This window comes from Puntigrus tetrazona, chromosome 14, assembly GCF_018831695.1.
Source record: "Puntigrus tetrazona isolate hp1 chromosome 14, ASM1883169v1, whole genome shotgun sequence".
Taxonomy (NCBI): domain Eukaryota; kingdom Metazoa; phylum Chordata; class Actinopteri; order Cypriniformes; family Cyprinidae; genus Puntigrus; species Puntigrus tetrazona.
In genome coordinates this window covers 15,402,258-15,415,827 of record NC_056712.1, presented here as the reverse complement: position 1 = coordinate 15,415,827, position 13,570 = coordinate 15,402,258, and the positions used below count along the sequence as shown (strand labels likewise).

At 37.9% G+C, this 13,570-nt stretch overlaps 2 protein-coding genes across 2 annotated transcripts in view; both read left to right on the top strand.

Annotated features, from left to right (window-relative positions):
- Positions 1 to 9,869, top strand: part of LOC122357943 (transmembrane anterior posterior transformation protein 1 homolog) — a 14,665-nt gene extending 4,796 nt beyond the window's left edge. The window contains exons 5-15 of the mRNA XM_043257621.1: positions 3,815 to 3,977; positions 4,144 to 4,279; positions 4,461 to 4,558; positions 4,689 to 4,758; positions 5,934 to 6,014; positions 6,503 to 6,612; positions 6,775 to 6,834; positions 6,981 to 7,049; positions 7,513 to 7,589; positions 7,952 to 8,115; positions 8,190 to 9,869. Coding sequence (XP_043113556.1) covers positions 3,815 to 3,977; positions 4,144 to 4,279; positions 4,461 to 4,558; positions 4,689 to 4,758; positions 5,934 to 6,014; positions 6,503 to 6,612; positions 6,775 to 6,834; positions 6,981 to 7,049; positions 7,513 to 7,589; positions 7,952 to 8,115; positions 8,190 to 8,434 — 1,273 coding nt within the window. The 3' untranslated portion in view covers positions 8,435 to 9,869. The remainder of the gene's footprint in view (positions 1 to 3,814; positions 3,978 to 4,143; positions 4,280 to 4,460; positions 4,559 to 4,688; positions 4,759 to 5,933; positions 6,015 to 6,502; positions 6,613 to 6,774; positions 6,835 to 6,980; positions 7,050 to 7,512; positions 7,590 to 7,951; positions 8,116 to 8,189) is intronic.
- Positions 9,870 to 11,803: 1,934 nt separating this feature from the next.
- LOC122357521 (prominin-1-A-like) overlaps positions 11,804 to 13,570 on the top strand; it is a 28,767-nt gene continuing 27,000 nt past the window's right edge. Inside the window, exon 1 of the mRNA XM_043256924.1 lies at positions 11,804 to 12,318. Within this exon, the coding sequence (XP_043112859.1) occupies positions 12,087 to 12,318 (232 nt within the window). The 5' untranslated portion in view covers positions 11,804 to 12,086. The remainder of the gene's footprint in view (positions 12,319 to 13,570) is intronic.

Here is a 13,570-nt window from a genome sequence, read left to right as displayed (position 1 = left end):
CCTGAGAACTTTACTGGCTTTTCTGAGGTTGTTGACGATACCCTGCTGCGGCCTTGGGTAACATATAATGCTCAACAAATATATCTCTCTCAAAAATGGCATTCAGAATTTGGGGGTATTTTTTTATCTTTATTTTTGCTCACTTTTTATGCTCACAAATGTGGCAAAAATACAGTAAAACGTTTTATGTTAGAAAATGACTTTCGGAAAAGGCAATCTAACTGTAATTTAATTAGAACTAAATGTCGTCTTACAGCTGAAAGTTTGATTCAAATACAGTGCACACTGTTTTTTATTACAAAGGAGAAAAAAAAAGACGTTTAGTTAAATATGTTGATACTAGCTTATCTACACGGTGCTCAACGTAGTGTTTCTGTCACATTATGATCACAGCAAGGAAAAACCACAGCTTACTTGTGTCACTCGACTAACGTTACTGAATTTGTGCAATATAACTTCAACCTGAACATTAAAATGTCATAACATTTAGTTGTTAGAAACATACACTTCACAAACGTAAAAAAATATATAGTTTGTCATTCAATCTTCCCTAAGATCTCGCTGGGGTGCTGTCATGCAAACTGACAATCAACAATTAAAGTGTTAAAGAAGGCAGTATATGCTTGACTTCAGTAGCAAAGCCGCAAGAAAAGAGTGGAGTGTGTATTTGGCTACTGTATTCGTTTAATAGGGTCCACATAATAGTTGAGATGCGTTGTAAATCGTTTTACAATACGATTGTGACCAGTAAAATAAATTCGAATAAATCTTCTCATTGTGCTTTAATTATGACAGGTTCGATCACAGTGAACAAGTGTGTTATTATTGACTTTTTCTTCATATCAGAGTACAGTATAATGCCTAATGTGTGCCTCTCCCTCCTCCCATCAGTGCTAATGTTTGCCCTTATTGCAGACGAAGCAGGTAGGACGCCTGCCTTCACAGTTGCAAACAATCCCATCCTTCATTCTGTTTGATCCATATGTTTTATATAAGGAGCATGTCACTGTAGCAGAGTGAAAATGTTGCTGGCAGAGATAACTCACTTTTAGCTAGCTTGCAATATGATGGAGCAGTAGTTTTAATTTTAACTCTAAGCTGCTGGCGAGTGAAGAGGTTTCATTTTAAACTGTTAAGTGTCATTTTTGTGGCTAGCAGTGTTTGTTTTGTTTGACTTTTCTGGGGCCTGTGTGACAAAAGTGTGAAATGACACGCCATCCTGCTAGGAAAAAAAAAGTTTAAACCAGCATAAGATGGTTTGCAGAATTAAGTTAGCTAGTTTAAGCTGATTAACTGTAGCTTGTTGATTGCTTTCTCAGCCTAACCAGCTGTCAAAAAATCAGACTAGACTAGCTTGGTCACCATCCAAGACCAGCAAACCACAACAGGCTGGTTTATACTGTTTCTACAGGAAAACAGTTTTTATTTTTTTTCTAGTCTGGTGTGTTTGGTGAGGATCTCCTAAGTCATAGCGGCTTTTCCCTTCGCTTTAATCAAACTGCAAAGAGGTTTAACTGAATCCTAAGATCCATAGCTACACTTAAATATTTTATTAATACCTCATGGTCACATTTCCAGCTTCAGGAGATTATGTGCAGAAATATTCCCATTTAAATGTAATTGAAGAGCTTACACATCACACTCATGTTTTGCTAAAATCTTGATCTAATTTACTGTTACCTTTAGGACCCCTTCATAATGAATAAGATCCTTGCAAGTAATATCGCAGTAGCCTTTCAGGACAGTTCGTTGCAGAATTAAAATCATTCTGCATCTCATTCCTTCAACATGAGTCAAGGATATGAAGGACAAAAGCTTTCTTACACATAAGCCTGGCACTTTAGCACAAGCGGAAGCTGGCACAGATGAAAGGCAAATATCAGTATGCGCTTGCGTAGAGCCAGATTTCATATCCCAGCTGCCAACTTTGAATATGAGCCAGAGCCACTTTGTATGAATTTATTAGTTTTAGAATTATTTTTTTTTGTTTTTAAATGATAGTTACACTAATGTTTACTTATATTTATGTTACTTTATACAAATATTTATACTATGTATAGAGTTTTGATGGTTCGTAAGCATGGAAAAAACGCTCAACTTAAACAATTGTGTGCAAACATGTTAATTACATGTAATGCCGTTTTTAAAATAACTTTGAAATGATGAAATTTCTGTTTGCTGTTGAAATTGAAACAGATTTGTTTAAACCTTCATTACACAATTAAGGCTCTGCTAATGGGTAAAGTATGATATAATGAGTGTAGAGTGATATTTCGCGAAATGCTCTTTTCTAGCAAACTAATGAGCTGTCTTGCCTCGGGTAGATGAAATTCTATGTGACATTTTGTTTTTACGTTTTTCCGTAGTGAAACACTGAGTAATGATTACATGACTCATGAGATGTTCATTCATGTTTATTTTATGTTAACACTAGTAGTAAAGAGGAAGGGATGACCATGATCACATTCACTCTGCACAGCCGTTAGAACAGCGGTTTGTCACGAGACATCAAATAACATCAAAACATCATAATATATAAAACTTCTTGTACAATGGCAGACTTTTTGGTAGACATGCGTACCGAACATTGTTGTGTACATAAACTACACTACTGCTCAAAATTTTAGAGACAGATTAAAGAAATCTTTTTTTACTCTTATTTACCAAGGATCTTTAAAATTGATCTAAATTGACAGTAAAGATTTTTTATGGTAATTTGATTTAAAAAAAAAAAAATGCAGCCTTAGTGCATACCAAAGCATTTTGAACAGTAGTGCATGTGTTCTTTGGCATTACTTTGGCAGAATTACATTTACTATTAATTTATTTTTATGCCATGCTTTTTTTGTTTATGGGGGAGTCTTACAACCATAATCTTTGCATGACAAAAAAAGCTCCGCTTCTTTCAGCATTTTGTTGCCAGTTCTCAGGTCTTGCTGTTTTCTGAGGATGTTTGTATATATTCCTCCTCGTGAGTGGGAGTGTGATGCCTCAAGTGAAAATGAAACATCCGTCTAGTTTTTCCTTTTTTACTTTCCCACCCACACCCAAGATGCAGGATCTATGCACACCTCTGAATCACAGCTCAGCTCCTCAAATAAATCTGATACCTTCCGTTCATTAGTTTTCAGCTGAAAATGTCTTAACTGTGAACTAAGCAGGGTGTGATGGATGTCAGTGCTCAACTTGTGTTTTTATTTATTTATTTATTTATTTTTTCCTTGTTGTCTACATGAAGATCATACATCAAACATCTGCATGGGTTTTGAGTTGTTCCTTGATGTTTTCTCTGGGTGTTTCTCCAGCTACGGGTATCTTTGATCTTGTGATTTCTTCCTTTTGTTTAAGTGGGAGTTTTGGCATGTCCAGTTTTCAGAGGAAAAAAAAAATGATATAAATAATTGTAACACTTAAACATTGAATATTTCACTCCGTTTAATCATGTATTTTTAATTCATTTAATTTTTAATATATAAATCTGGGTCTTGGACAAAGGGAATATAATAATCTGGACAAAATTGTGAAAAGTAGCAAATAAGACCATTTTTATTCTGTCATTCATACAAAAAAAAGAGTGTGTTAGATCCTTGGCTGTAGTTGAAGAAATGCCCGTCTGTCCGTTTCTGGTTTGAAAGAAAGCCAGTGCTTTCAGTGCGGTGGTGTTTTGAAGCTGATGTGTGGAATCATTGCATTTGGCCTCATTTTGTAAACTCATAAGTGCTATTTATAATTAATGTGCTCATTAAGCTTTTTCTTAAACTTGTTCTGACTCTCAAGTCTGTTTAATAACGGTCTGTGTGTTTGTGTTTATCAGTGGCTCTCGGTTCCTGCAGCCGGCTCAGGTGTGTGACCTGCTGAAAGGTTTGATAATGGTGCTTTGTTACTCCATGATGCACTACGTCGACTACGCCATGATGTACCACCTGATCCGTGGTCAGTCTGTCATCAAACTCTACATCATCTACAACATGCTGGAGGTACTGGAGCAGTGTTTTTACCCACTCTTGTTTTGTTTCAAATATGTTAAACACATAAGAACAATGTTCATGCATCATGTCCATATAGCATAAAGCAGCATACAGGTTTAGATGACACTGTAGTGACATTTTGGGTGCAGTAAATGTCTGTCATTTCATCACTCAGGTGGCAGACCGTCTCTTCTCATCATTTGGACAAGACATTCTAGACGCGCTCTATTGGACGGCCACTGAACCAAAGTCCCGGAAGAGAGCTCACATTGGAGTCATTCCCCATTTTTTCATGGCTGTCTTCTATGTCTGTATCCATTTTGTTATACTAGAAAGTCAGCAGTGCTCAGAATATAAGATATGTCAAAATTTAGTGTGGGTATTATTGCTCTTTATTTCCATATTGAGGTCGGGGTGGGTTTTTNGTTTTTTAAATATCAATGACAAAAGTAGTTCAATACAGTTGTTTTCCTCAATGTGTATTTGCCTCAGTTCTGCATGCCATCCTCATCATGGTCCAAGCCTCTACACTAAATGTGGCCTTCAACTCACACAACAAATCTCTGCTCACAATTATGATGTCCAACAACGTGAGTAATGCACACGCAGACAAACATTTTATATGCAGACAACAGAATTGTCAGAATCATGGAGTTGTTTTGTAGACATTTAAAAAAAATGGTGCACAGTTTTATAGGCTTGCGTTTGTTCATGTTTCAGTTTGTGGAAATCAAGGGAAGTGTTTTCAAGAAGTTTGAGAAGAACAACCTCTTTCAGATGTCCAACAGTGGTGAGTCAAAGTGCCAAAATTCTTCCTAGTTATACTGGGCTCAACGCAGATGTTTCATATGCTATTACTGTTCTTATTTAATATGAACTATTGTTTAAAGGGTTTGGTTTCAGATTCTGGAACAGAATAAATACTCTGGAACTTTATATTCATCAATGAATCATTGTGATTATAAAATAAAAATGGATACTTTTGTTTTATACAGAAACTTTAAGCAGCAACTGTTTTCAGCATTGATAGTCCTAAATGTTTCTTAAACATCAAAATCATCACTTTTAGAATGATTTCTGAAACTGTAGACTTGAGTAATAGCTGCAGAAAACTCGGAAATAAATAACATTTTAAAACTGTTATTTTAAATTGCAGTAATATTCAAAATGTTTAAATGTTTTTACATTTTCAGCCCTAGTCTGCATGAAAGATTCCTACTGAGCCCAAACTGTATGTGTCATGGTACTATTGATTTACTGTATTCATGTTATTTAAGGTGCTGCAAAGAATACTGTACTACCAAACTTAGTCAATTATCCCAAAAGTAGTGGTTTGTTTCCTTTTGTTAGTACAGCATGCTTTTAATGTGGGTTTATACACTTTGAATATTACAGCAGTGTGCCTCAGTTCCGGTTATTCAAAGCAACTAGTAGGGTGTATGTCATCTTAATCACTTAGAGACTCTTTGATCGCAAGGCAGGTGAAGGTGCAGTCTTGAACATTGCATGTGGGCTGACTCACAAACATTATAGCATCTTTTTGAAATGCTAATCAAAGCTCTCAAGAGCTTTCTGATAACGCTCCGTGAGATGCTGACAGACTGCGGTGCCGTTTGAGTGCCTGTTTTCTACAGCGCCCATCTTCTTTATGAAAGACATGCTGATATACTGTAATCAGCACCTATTCTCCCTTCCGCTGTTTACTCTCTCCCCACTTTTAAATGGGCACTAAGTCCTGTGGTCGTCCATTCAAGCCTTTGTGATGGAATAATTCCTCAAGTTACTATTCATACACAACCTGCTGCAAACGGTGAAAGCATGATACGGATTTGCATCCTTTGAAGTCTTACAAACTGGAAGCTTTATTTTGTTGACCGTCGTTTCCCCTCACATTTTGTTGGGATTGGAGAGAGAGGGGGCTTTGTGAATATGCTTATATGTTGGTTATATATTTCTGTTTTACAGATATCAAGGAGCGGTTTACCAATTACGTTTTGCTCCTCATCGTGTGCTTGAGGAATATGGAGCAGTTTTCCTGGAACTCAGGTCTCAATTAAGACTCTGATTAAAACTCTTAATTGAAAACGCAGGCATTTTAAACTGCCGCCTGTTTTCTTTTTAGACTAGTAGTTGGTTCATTGTAGCATCTAGTATCTAGCTTTTATATATTTGGCATTTATATAACCAAGATCCAATCAGTTTCGTAATTGTGGTACTTACCTAGAGGAATAGTTCACCCAAAAATCAATTTGTATTATCCTCATCCTTTCCATTCAATATGCAGATGAGTCTGTTTCTTCTTTAAAACAGTAGGAGAGGCCAAATATCTGAAATAATTACTAATCTACAGATTTATCTGCAGTTTCATTCTGACAACACTGATACACTGCAGGGGAGCAAGTGATGTAATGCTGGCTTTCTACAAAATTGTTCTGATGAAGAAACAAACTAATCTACAACTTGAATGGCCTGAGGATAAGTCCATTTTTAGCAGTGCTTGGTTAGTCTGTTAATAGCATTGATATTTCTCGTAGATCACCTCTGGGTGCTGCTTCCTGACGTCTTCATGGTAATCATGTCCGAAGTTGCGGTTGACGTCGTCAAGCATGCTTTCATCACTAAATTCAATGACATCACAGCTGATGTGAGAGCCACAAATTCGTACTTGATTTTCAAAATAATTCACCTCAGAACCACAAATGCACATTGAGGGTGACCTTTTTTTGGATGGGGTCATGAAGTGCACTAACAAAGCCCTAAATATAGGAACCGTATATGAACTTTGCCTTTCCATAACCTTCTTTAGGTCTACAGTGAATATAAAGCCAGCTTGGCTTTTGAACTTGTCAGCAGTCGACAGCAGAATGTAAGTTTTAATGATGTGTGTAGTATGTACTCATTTTTTTTTTTATACTTTAAAAATCTATCCCTAGTATCTGTAAACGGTGTAATGTGCCAAAAACGGTTAAAAAAAAAGAATATACTTAGGAAATGTGGTTGATTCACGGACAGGCTTACACAGACTACAGCGATTCAGTCGCAAGAAGGATGGGCTTCATTCCTTTGCCTCTTGCTGTACTGGTGAGAAGATATTTTCCCTTATTTAACTAACGATTTATTTGCTATGTAGCCAAAAATACTGTCTGAAGCTATATATATATCTATGTGTCCAAGGGTGTGACAGCAAATATGTTTTAAAAAGTAATAATAATCTCTGACATTTGATAAATTTCTCTTATGCTATTTGTAACTTCCCACCAGGCACTGGATGTCTATATAACATTAACATATAAAATTAACATATAACATGTATAACGTTGGACAGAGGTTGCATTTCAGTTGAAAATGAAAATTTGGTTGACGTCAAAATGTCACACCATAGGACAAAGTCCATTTTTTATTTGTAAACTATATATATATATTCATACACAACAATCTTGAATTATACCAGCAAAAAATTGTTGTTTGATGTATCATATATTTAAGATTGTAACACATTGCATATGTGATGCTGAAGATACGGTTTTGTTTTTGTCTCCATCAGTTGATTCGAGTGGTGATGAGCTCTGTGAAGATCCAGGGTGCTCTGTCATCTGTCTGTCTGCTCCTTTTTTATCTTGGGTAAATGAATTACCTCAAAGTGCATGGTATCGCAAAATGTGTGATTTTGACCGCATCACTCATCTGTGAACATTCTGTGAGCAGTTTAGGCTGATTAGAGATTGTTGCACTGCTATAGTTTTTAAATCATGTAGCAGTGCAATATGATTAAATTGCAAGGAAAGGGTTGTGGTCTAATTGTTATTTATTTTTGTTCTGATGAAATTGCTACTTTTATTCTGTAAGGATGCCTAATTATTATCTTTATCCGGAATTTATTAGCCAAAGTAGTTGGTAACATTTTCTGCAACATTTTGCGAGTAGCCTACCCAACCCAAGATTTTAGTTGCGAGTTTTAAAATGCATTTTTTTTTATTTCGCAGGTTGATAACGCTGAAAGTGTTAAATAGTATAGTTATTCTGGGCAAATCCTGTCGCTACGTAAAGGAAGCTAACATGGAGGGGAAGCTGTTTGAAAGACAGTCTGCTCAAACCTCAAAACAAACTCCCAAGAAAGCAAACCCAACCAAATCCCCCCCAACCTCAGGTAACACCAGTTTTGATTATTCAGTATTTCATACATTCTGTCACCGTTTCTCAAACTCTGTTTCTTTTTTTTAGCTGAACCTAAAGTGCAGCGACCCTCCACCTCCATCACCAAGCAGCCGAGCCCAAGAGCGAAGCCTTTTCCCCCGGCTCCACCTCCTGTAACTGAGGTGACCAGTGATCCGCCCCCAGATTCTCCTCCTAAACCAGAGGAGAGCAGCAGCGAGACGCCACAGTCTACTGAACTTAAACACAGAACCACCAATAAAGATCTGCTGGAGATCGACCGCTTCACAATATGCGGCAACCGAATCGGGTGAACTTTGACCCCATCACCATAGTAACTGCTCAGGAACGAAAGTGGAGAAGACTCGGACTCCGAGTCTGAAATAATTGCAAAGGCTTTCGAGTGAGTTCTTCAGAAGTAGCTATTGTTTAACTGGAAAATTACTCGTTTCGCCATCCTCTCTGCTTTCATTTCTATGGAATTTCTACCAAAGGAAGCAGATCTTGTGCGTGAAGCATTACAGATCAAAACAAGGAGTCCCCCTCGGGCAGCCTGGCATATCACATGACTTAGGATCTAGCATATGTTGCTTAAGGATATATTTGTCTCAATTTTATCAGAAAATCTTGAACAATAAATAAGGCATGAACTTCTTATAAACCGGACCTTGTATCTGTAAGTGGATACTAAAAAGCATAAATTAAATACATTTTCAAACACTTGAACATATGAATAATTTACAACTGATGCATATAAATAGATAACGTTGTATATATTCACACACTTTTGGCTTAGAATAACATGCTAAACGGGTCTGCCAATAATGCTGCCATTAGAACTAATTTGTCTTTGAAATATTTATTTTTAGAACTTGTAAAGGAATTATTGGCTTCAGTTAAAGTCTGTATTGTAACAGATACATTTCTTTAAAACACATGACTCAGAAAGGGAAGGTTTAGTTAATCTAACGCCAGGCTGCTTGATAATTGAGCTCTGTATAATATACATGGTGCCAATCTAGCTGACTTAACTTTGCACTGATTTACCACATTGTCTTAAGCTGTACAGTGTATTTTTGTGTTTCTAAGTATGAAAGTTTACACCAGCTATGAAAGAGCAGATAACCGTTTCATATGAAGTGTAACAAAATGAGTGCTTTTGAATGCACATTGTTAGTGTATTTTTAAATTTAAATGATCTGTGACCAATCATATCCTGAGAGACTATTGTTTGATATAATATCTTTTGTTGTTTTAAATGTAATTAAATTATTATACAGTAATTAATAGTTCAGTCATGTTTATACTGTTTTATAGCATTGCTTGGAAGGTGAGGAGAAGTTGAATGTCAATCTGATGTCTAGAATTTACCTCCAGTATAGTCATGAGGTGCAGAGGCACCAAATGACAAGTGACTTGAAAATGGATATTGCGTCATTCTCTTTTGACTGAAAATGTTGTTTGAGAAGTGTTCCTGCCATGATCTGAAGTGTGAATAATTTGCATTTCAGTGTATTGTATTTTGTTTTATATCATTGTAAAAAAATCGAATGACTATTTTTGGAGAGATGATTCTGAACAGGGTTGCACAGGTAGTTGTCCTCACAGTGTGTTCTCATTTTCTGTTTTTAAAATGTTCCATAATGCTAAAAAGTAGTTTCATATGTAAGTGTTGAAGACAAAACCAGTTTGTTTTTATGTAATTCCATCCCTGTTTTTGGGACAGCAAATAAAAGTTGTTTTGTAATACGTGCCATATGTTTTATTTAATGCAAGATAATCCAGAAAGGTGTTTTTGGTTTTGTTACTGGTCGTCATATTGTAAGTATGTTTGCAGTTTTTATGCACCTTGTAGTTTTATCAGTCAGAATGCATTCTCCACGGTATGCTGTGGTATTAAACTGCGCCCACGTATCTGACAGCCTGAGACAGTAATCTGCCACTTTGTGACCTTTTCCCCTACAGAATTCACAGACTGTGATGGATGGCTAGTAAATCCACCCTCAGCCGCCTCCATCTCCATTTCTATGTGTATGAGGTAATGTTTACCTCCCCTACACCCACCACAAACCTCACTGTCCTCTTCCATCAAGATCCCCAGATAGCAGGTACCTACTTGACTCTAAGACATACAGTCTCATACAGAGGAGGCAGAGCAGTATGTTGTTTCTAAGACAGCTGTATGGCCATTTTGAATAAAGAAAACCTTTTAGAATTAAAACTGCAACGGCAGACATCCTTAATGGTGTGTTATTTCGATGCATTTATGTTGTTGAGATTGTTTTGCAGGGCTAACCAATGTGGTTGCATTCTGATGTGACCGTGGTAATCTGTTATCATCCTGCTTGCCTTGTCGGAAAAGAATAATTTCTTGTACAAACAGGCTGCCGGGGTTTTGACACTGTTGGATTTTGTCTTTGTTCAGCAGTGTCTGACACACAGAACATTCTGCAGCCATTGCATTCTTCAGAGAATCCTTTAATCCACAGCTAGAAAGAGAATTTAATCAAGTGAAGTCCTGCTCTGATATCATGTACACACCACATTCTGAACCTCCCTCACATTCTTTATGAATTAAGTAGTTGTTTCCCAGAATATAGTGAAGGAATAACATGCCTGGTTTAAAATTAAAGGAATTTTGCTGGAGATAGACTTCAACTGGCCTTAAGGACTGGTTATGGATGATAACTGCAATGTATATCAGTAATGTCAAATTAAATTAGACTTGATGACATTAGTGTAATATAGAGTCTCTCTATGTACTTGCGCTGTGTATGTGAATGAAATACACAAAGTTCTGTGTGTTCCTATTTATCTTATTGTATTTGATGTCTTAATAAAATCAGAGAGAAATTAGTCATGTTGTAAGAGATGTGAGCCCACTCAGTGGGTGAACTTACTGGCTAATACTTACAAAAGCTGAACGAGTAGATAAAACCCAAAAGTTTGAAATAAAAATCCTCCATGTGTGTTGCTTATGTAACAGCATCTCCCACATATTCTCTCTTGCTGCGCCTTATGACTGGAGACAGATTTCAACAATATTCTTATAAATACAAATAAGCTTTTAGGGCTTGAACAATATTTTTTTTTATATAAACCCTGTCAATTCCCCTATCATTTTACAGGTAGCTAATAGTTTTCAGTTTGACAGAAAACTTCCAGGACCAGAGAAAAATGCTGATCCAAAATGATGTTCTACATTTTAATGATGGACGCTAGTTTGTCGGTGATGTTTTAGCTGTTCGGTCCACCAGGTAAACATGTTTATTTTGTAAGAAATTGTCAACGTAATAAAAATAATAAAAACTAGTGACTATTTCTTATGTAGAAAAAAGTTAAAACATAGGGGAAGGGTAGGCCTATCAGTTAGCCTACCTCAACTATGGGTTCCCAAAGTTACCATCGTTACGGTTACGCTAGGTTTTTTGTTTTGTTTTGTTTCTGCGGGAATGTTCATACGTTAATTCGGCTATGTAAAAAAAATTCACTAGTTAGTTTGAAAACAGTTTTCCTCATTAGTCTGTCAATTATTACACCTTTGTACTAAAAATGAATCATTATGGACAAAAGGTGTTTTCACCAGTCTTCAAAATCAGTATCTAGAAATAAGTGGATGATTGAGAACAGCCTATGTTAAATCAGCTCGTGTCTCATCTGCCGCCGACAGGCGGAGCACCGAGCGAAGCTCCGGAGAGGAGACCGTTAACACACGGGGAGGGGATGCGCACGCAGTACCTACACCTCCGTGGCTCGCGCTCATCAGCCGCGTTAGTATCGCGGGGCATCTGACCGACCGGCCGCGCAGTAAACCTACAGGACCCGCTCGCAGCGGGGGGAACACGATCAACATGAATCGCTCTCCGGACAGCTGGACTTGAGAAATCGCCGAAACTGTCCCTCGTAGTACACCCAGAATTTCCTCCACTTTTATCACCTGGAATTGCTTCAGCACCAGAACTCATCATGCTGTGGAAAACGGGACTGATTTTTCTGTGCTGGGGCTTGACGTCCGGAGAACTCCAGGACAGGCAGTCCGGTACTCCTGCTGCTCCAGCGCGGACAACTTTGGATTTCGGCTTCGTCCCCTCCGGAGTTTACGATACTGTCGCCTATTACGAGCCTGGGGCCATTGGGATTTTATTTAACATGATGCACGCTTTCCTCTATGTGGTTCAGCCCAACCCGTTTCCCGAAGGTGAGCTCAGTCTTGTCGTGTTCTGAACAACTTCTGAGCACATTTTCTTACTCTTGAATCATTATTTGAATCGGGTTAGTTGTTTGCACTTTCTTCAGCTGCATCTACCATACCATGAGCAGGTAGATGCTTCAGGTGGGAGAGGTGCCTCCTGTTTTGTCTCCGTGGAGGGTTAGGAGGTATGAGGGGTTGAATACGGTTGGTCTCTTGTATTCTCCACCTCCTCCGCGTTCGGCATTATTTGGAAAATCTTGAGATTAAGATTGTGACCCTGTGAGTCACTGTCCTAATGAGCTAAAACGCTAATCTGGAATGCCATATGTTGCTGTTCTTGTATTTTCCAGCCCGCCACAGGTGGATATAACCCGGTTTCTGGAGGAATCCCAACCATACACACCCTTTTCAGATTGTGGAGAGCTTTAATAAGGAGCTGAGTTGCATCAGGTGTTCGATTAGGTAGACGTCCAAAAATGTGTACTATTGGTGGTCCTCTAGGTTGGCGGTTGGGAACAGCTGAGATTTTGCTGTTGTACTTGTCATCTCATACATTACTCTTCTGTTTCCAGTGGTTATAAATCCTTTGTTTTTCTGCAGCTTGCTCATTTCTCATCTAGTGATGATCCCCCTCCAGCAGTAGGTCTAAATCATCCGTGCGTTCGTCTTCAGAAAGCATGCGACACTGACAGCGTTTTGTTTCTTTTTCTCCCCTTTTTCTTTTTTTTTTCTTCTTCTTCATTCTCAAATAAAAATAGCCACAGCTGTAGCCCTTTCAGCAAATTAATTAGAAAGATAAAAGCTTTCTGACAGGCTTCCAGTATGATAATTCAGCCCACTGCGTTTGATTTGCAAGAAGGAGACAGCTGCGACAGTCTCGCCATAACTCAGATTGTGCTTGATTTGTTCTCTGGAACTACATATGTTTGTGCCAGTCTTGGAAGTCATTTCATAGCATGGATTTTTCTCAGGCCGTCTTCCCTGAACTGATTTAAGAAAGCTGGTCAGACATGCTCAAATCCTTTGATCCTTAAATCTGAATGGACTTTGACAAGTGAAAGTAAGGACACTGGTGTGTGATGGTAACCCCCTGTCTCCTTCAAAAGAAACAGTGTCTTTAGACCTACAAGACTACTCATAAGATCAAAGCACGCTGGAGGACGTTGGGTTGGTAATAGCCTATTAATTGCTCAGTTTGAAGGCCTCTAGTTTCACCAAGATTCTCAGTTATATTGCCAGGAAATATATTAGAGAGCAC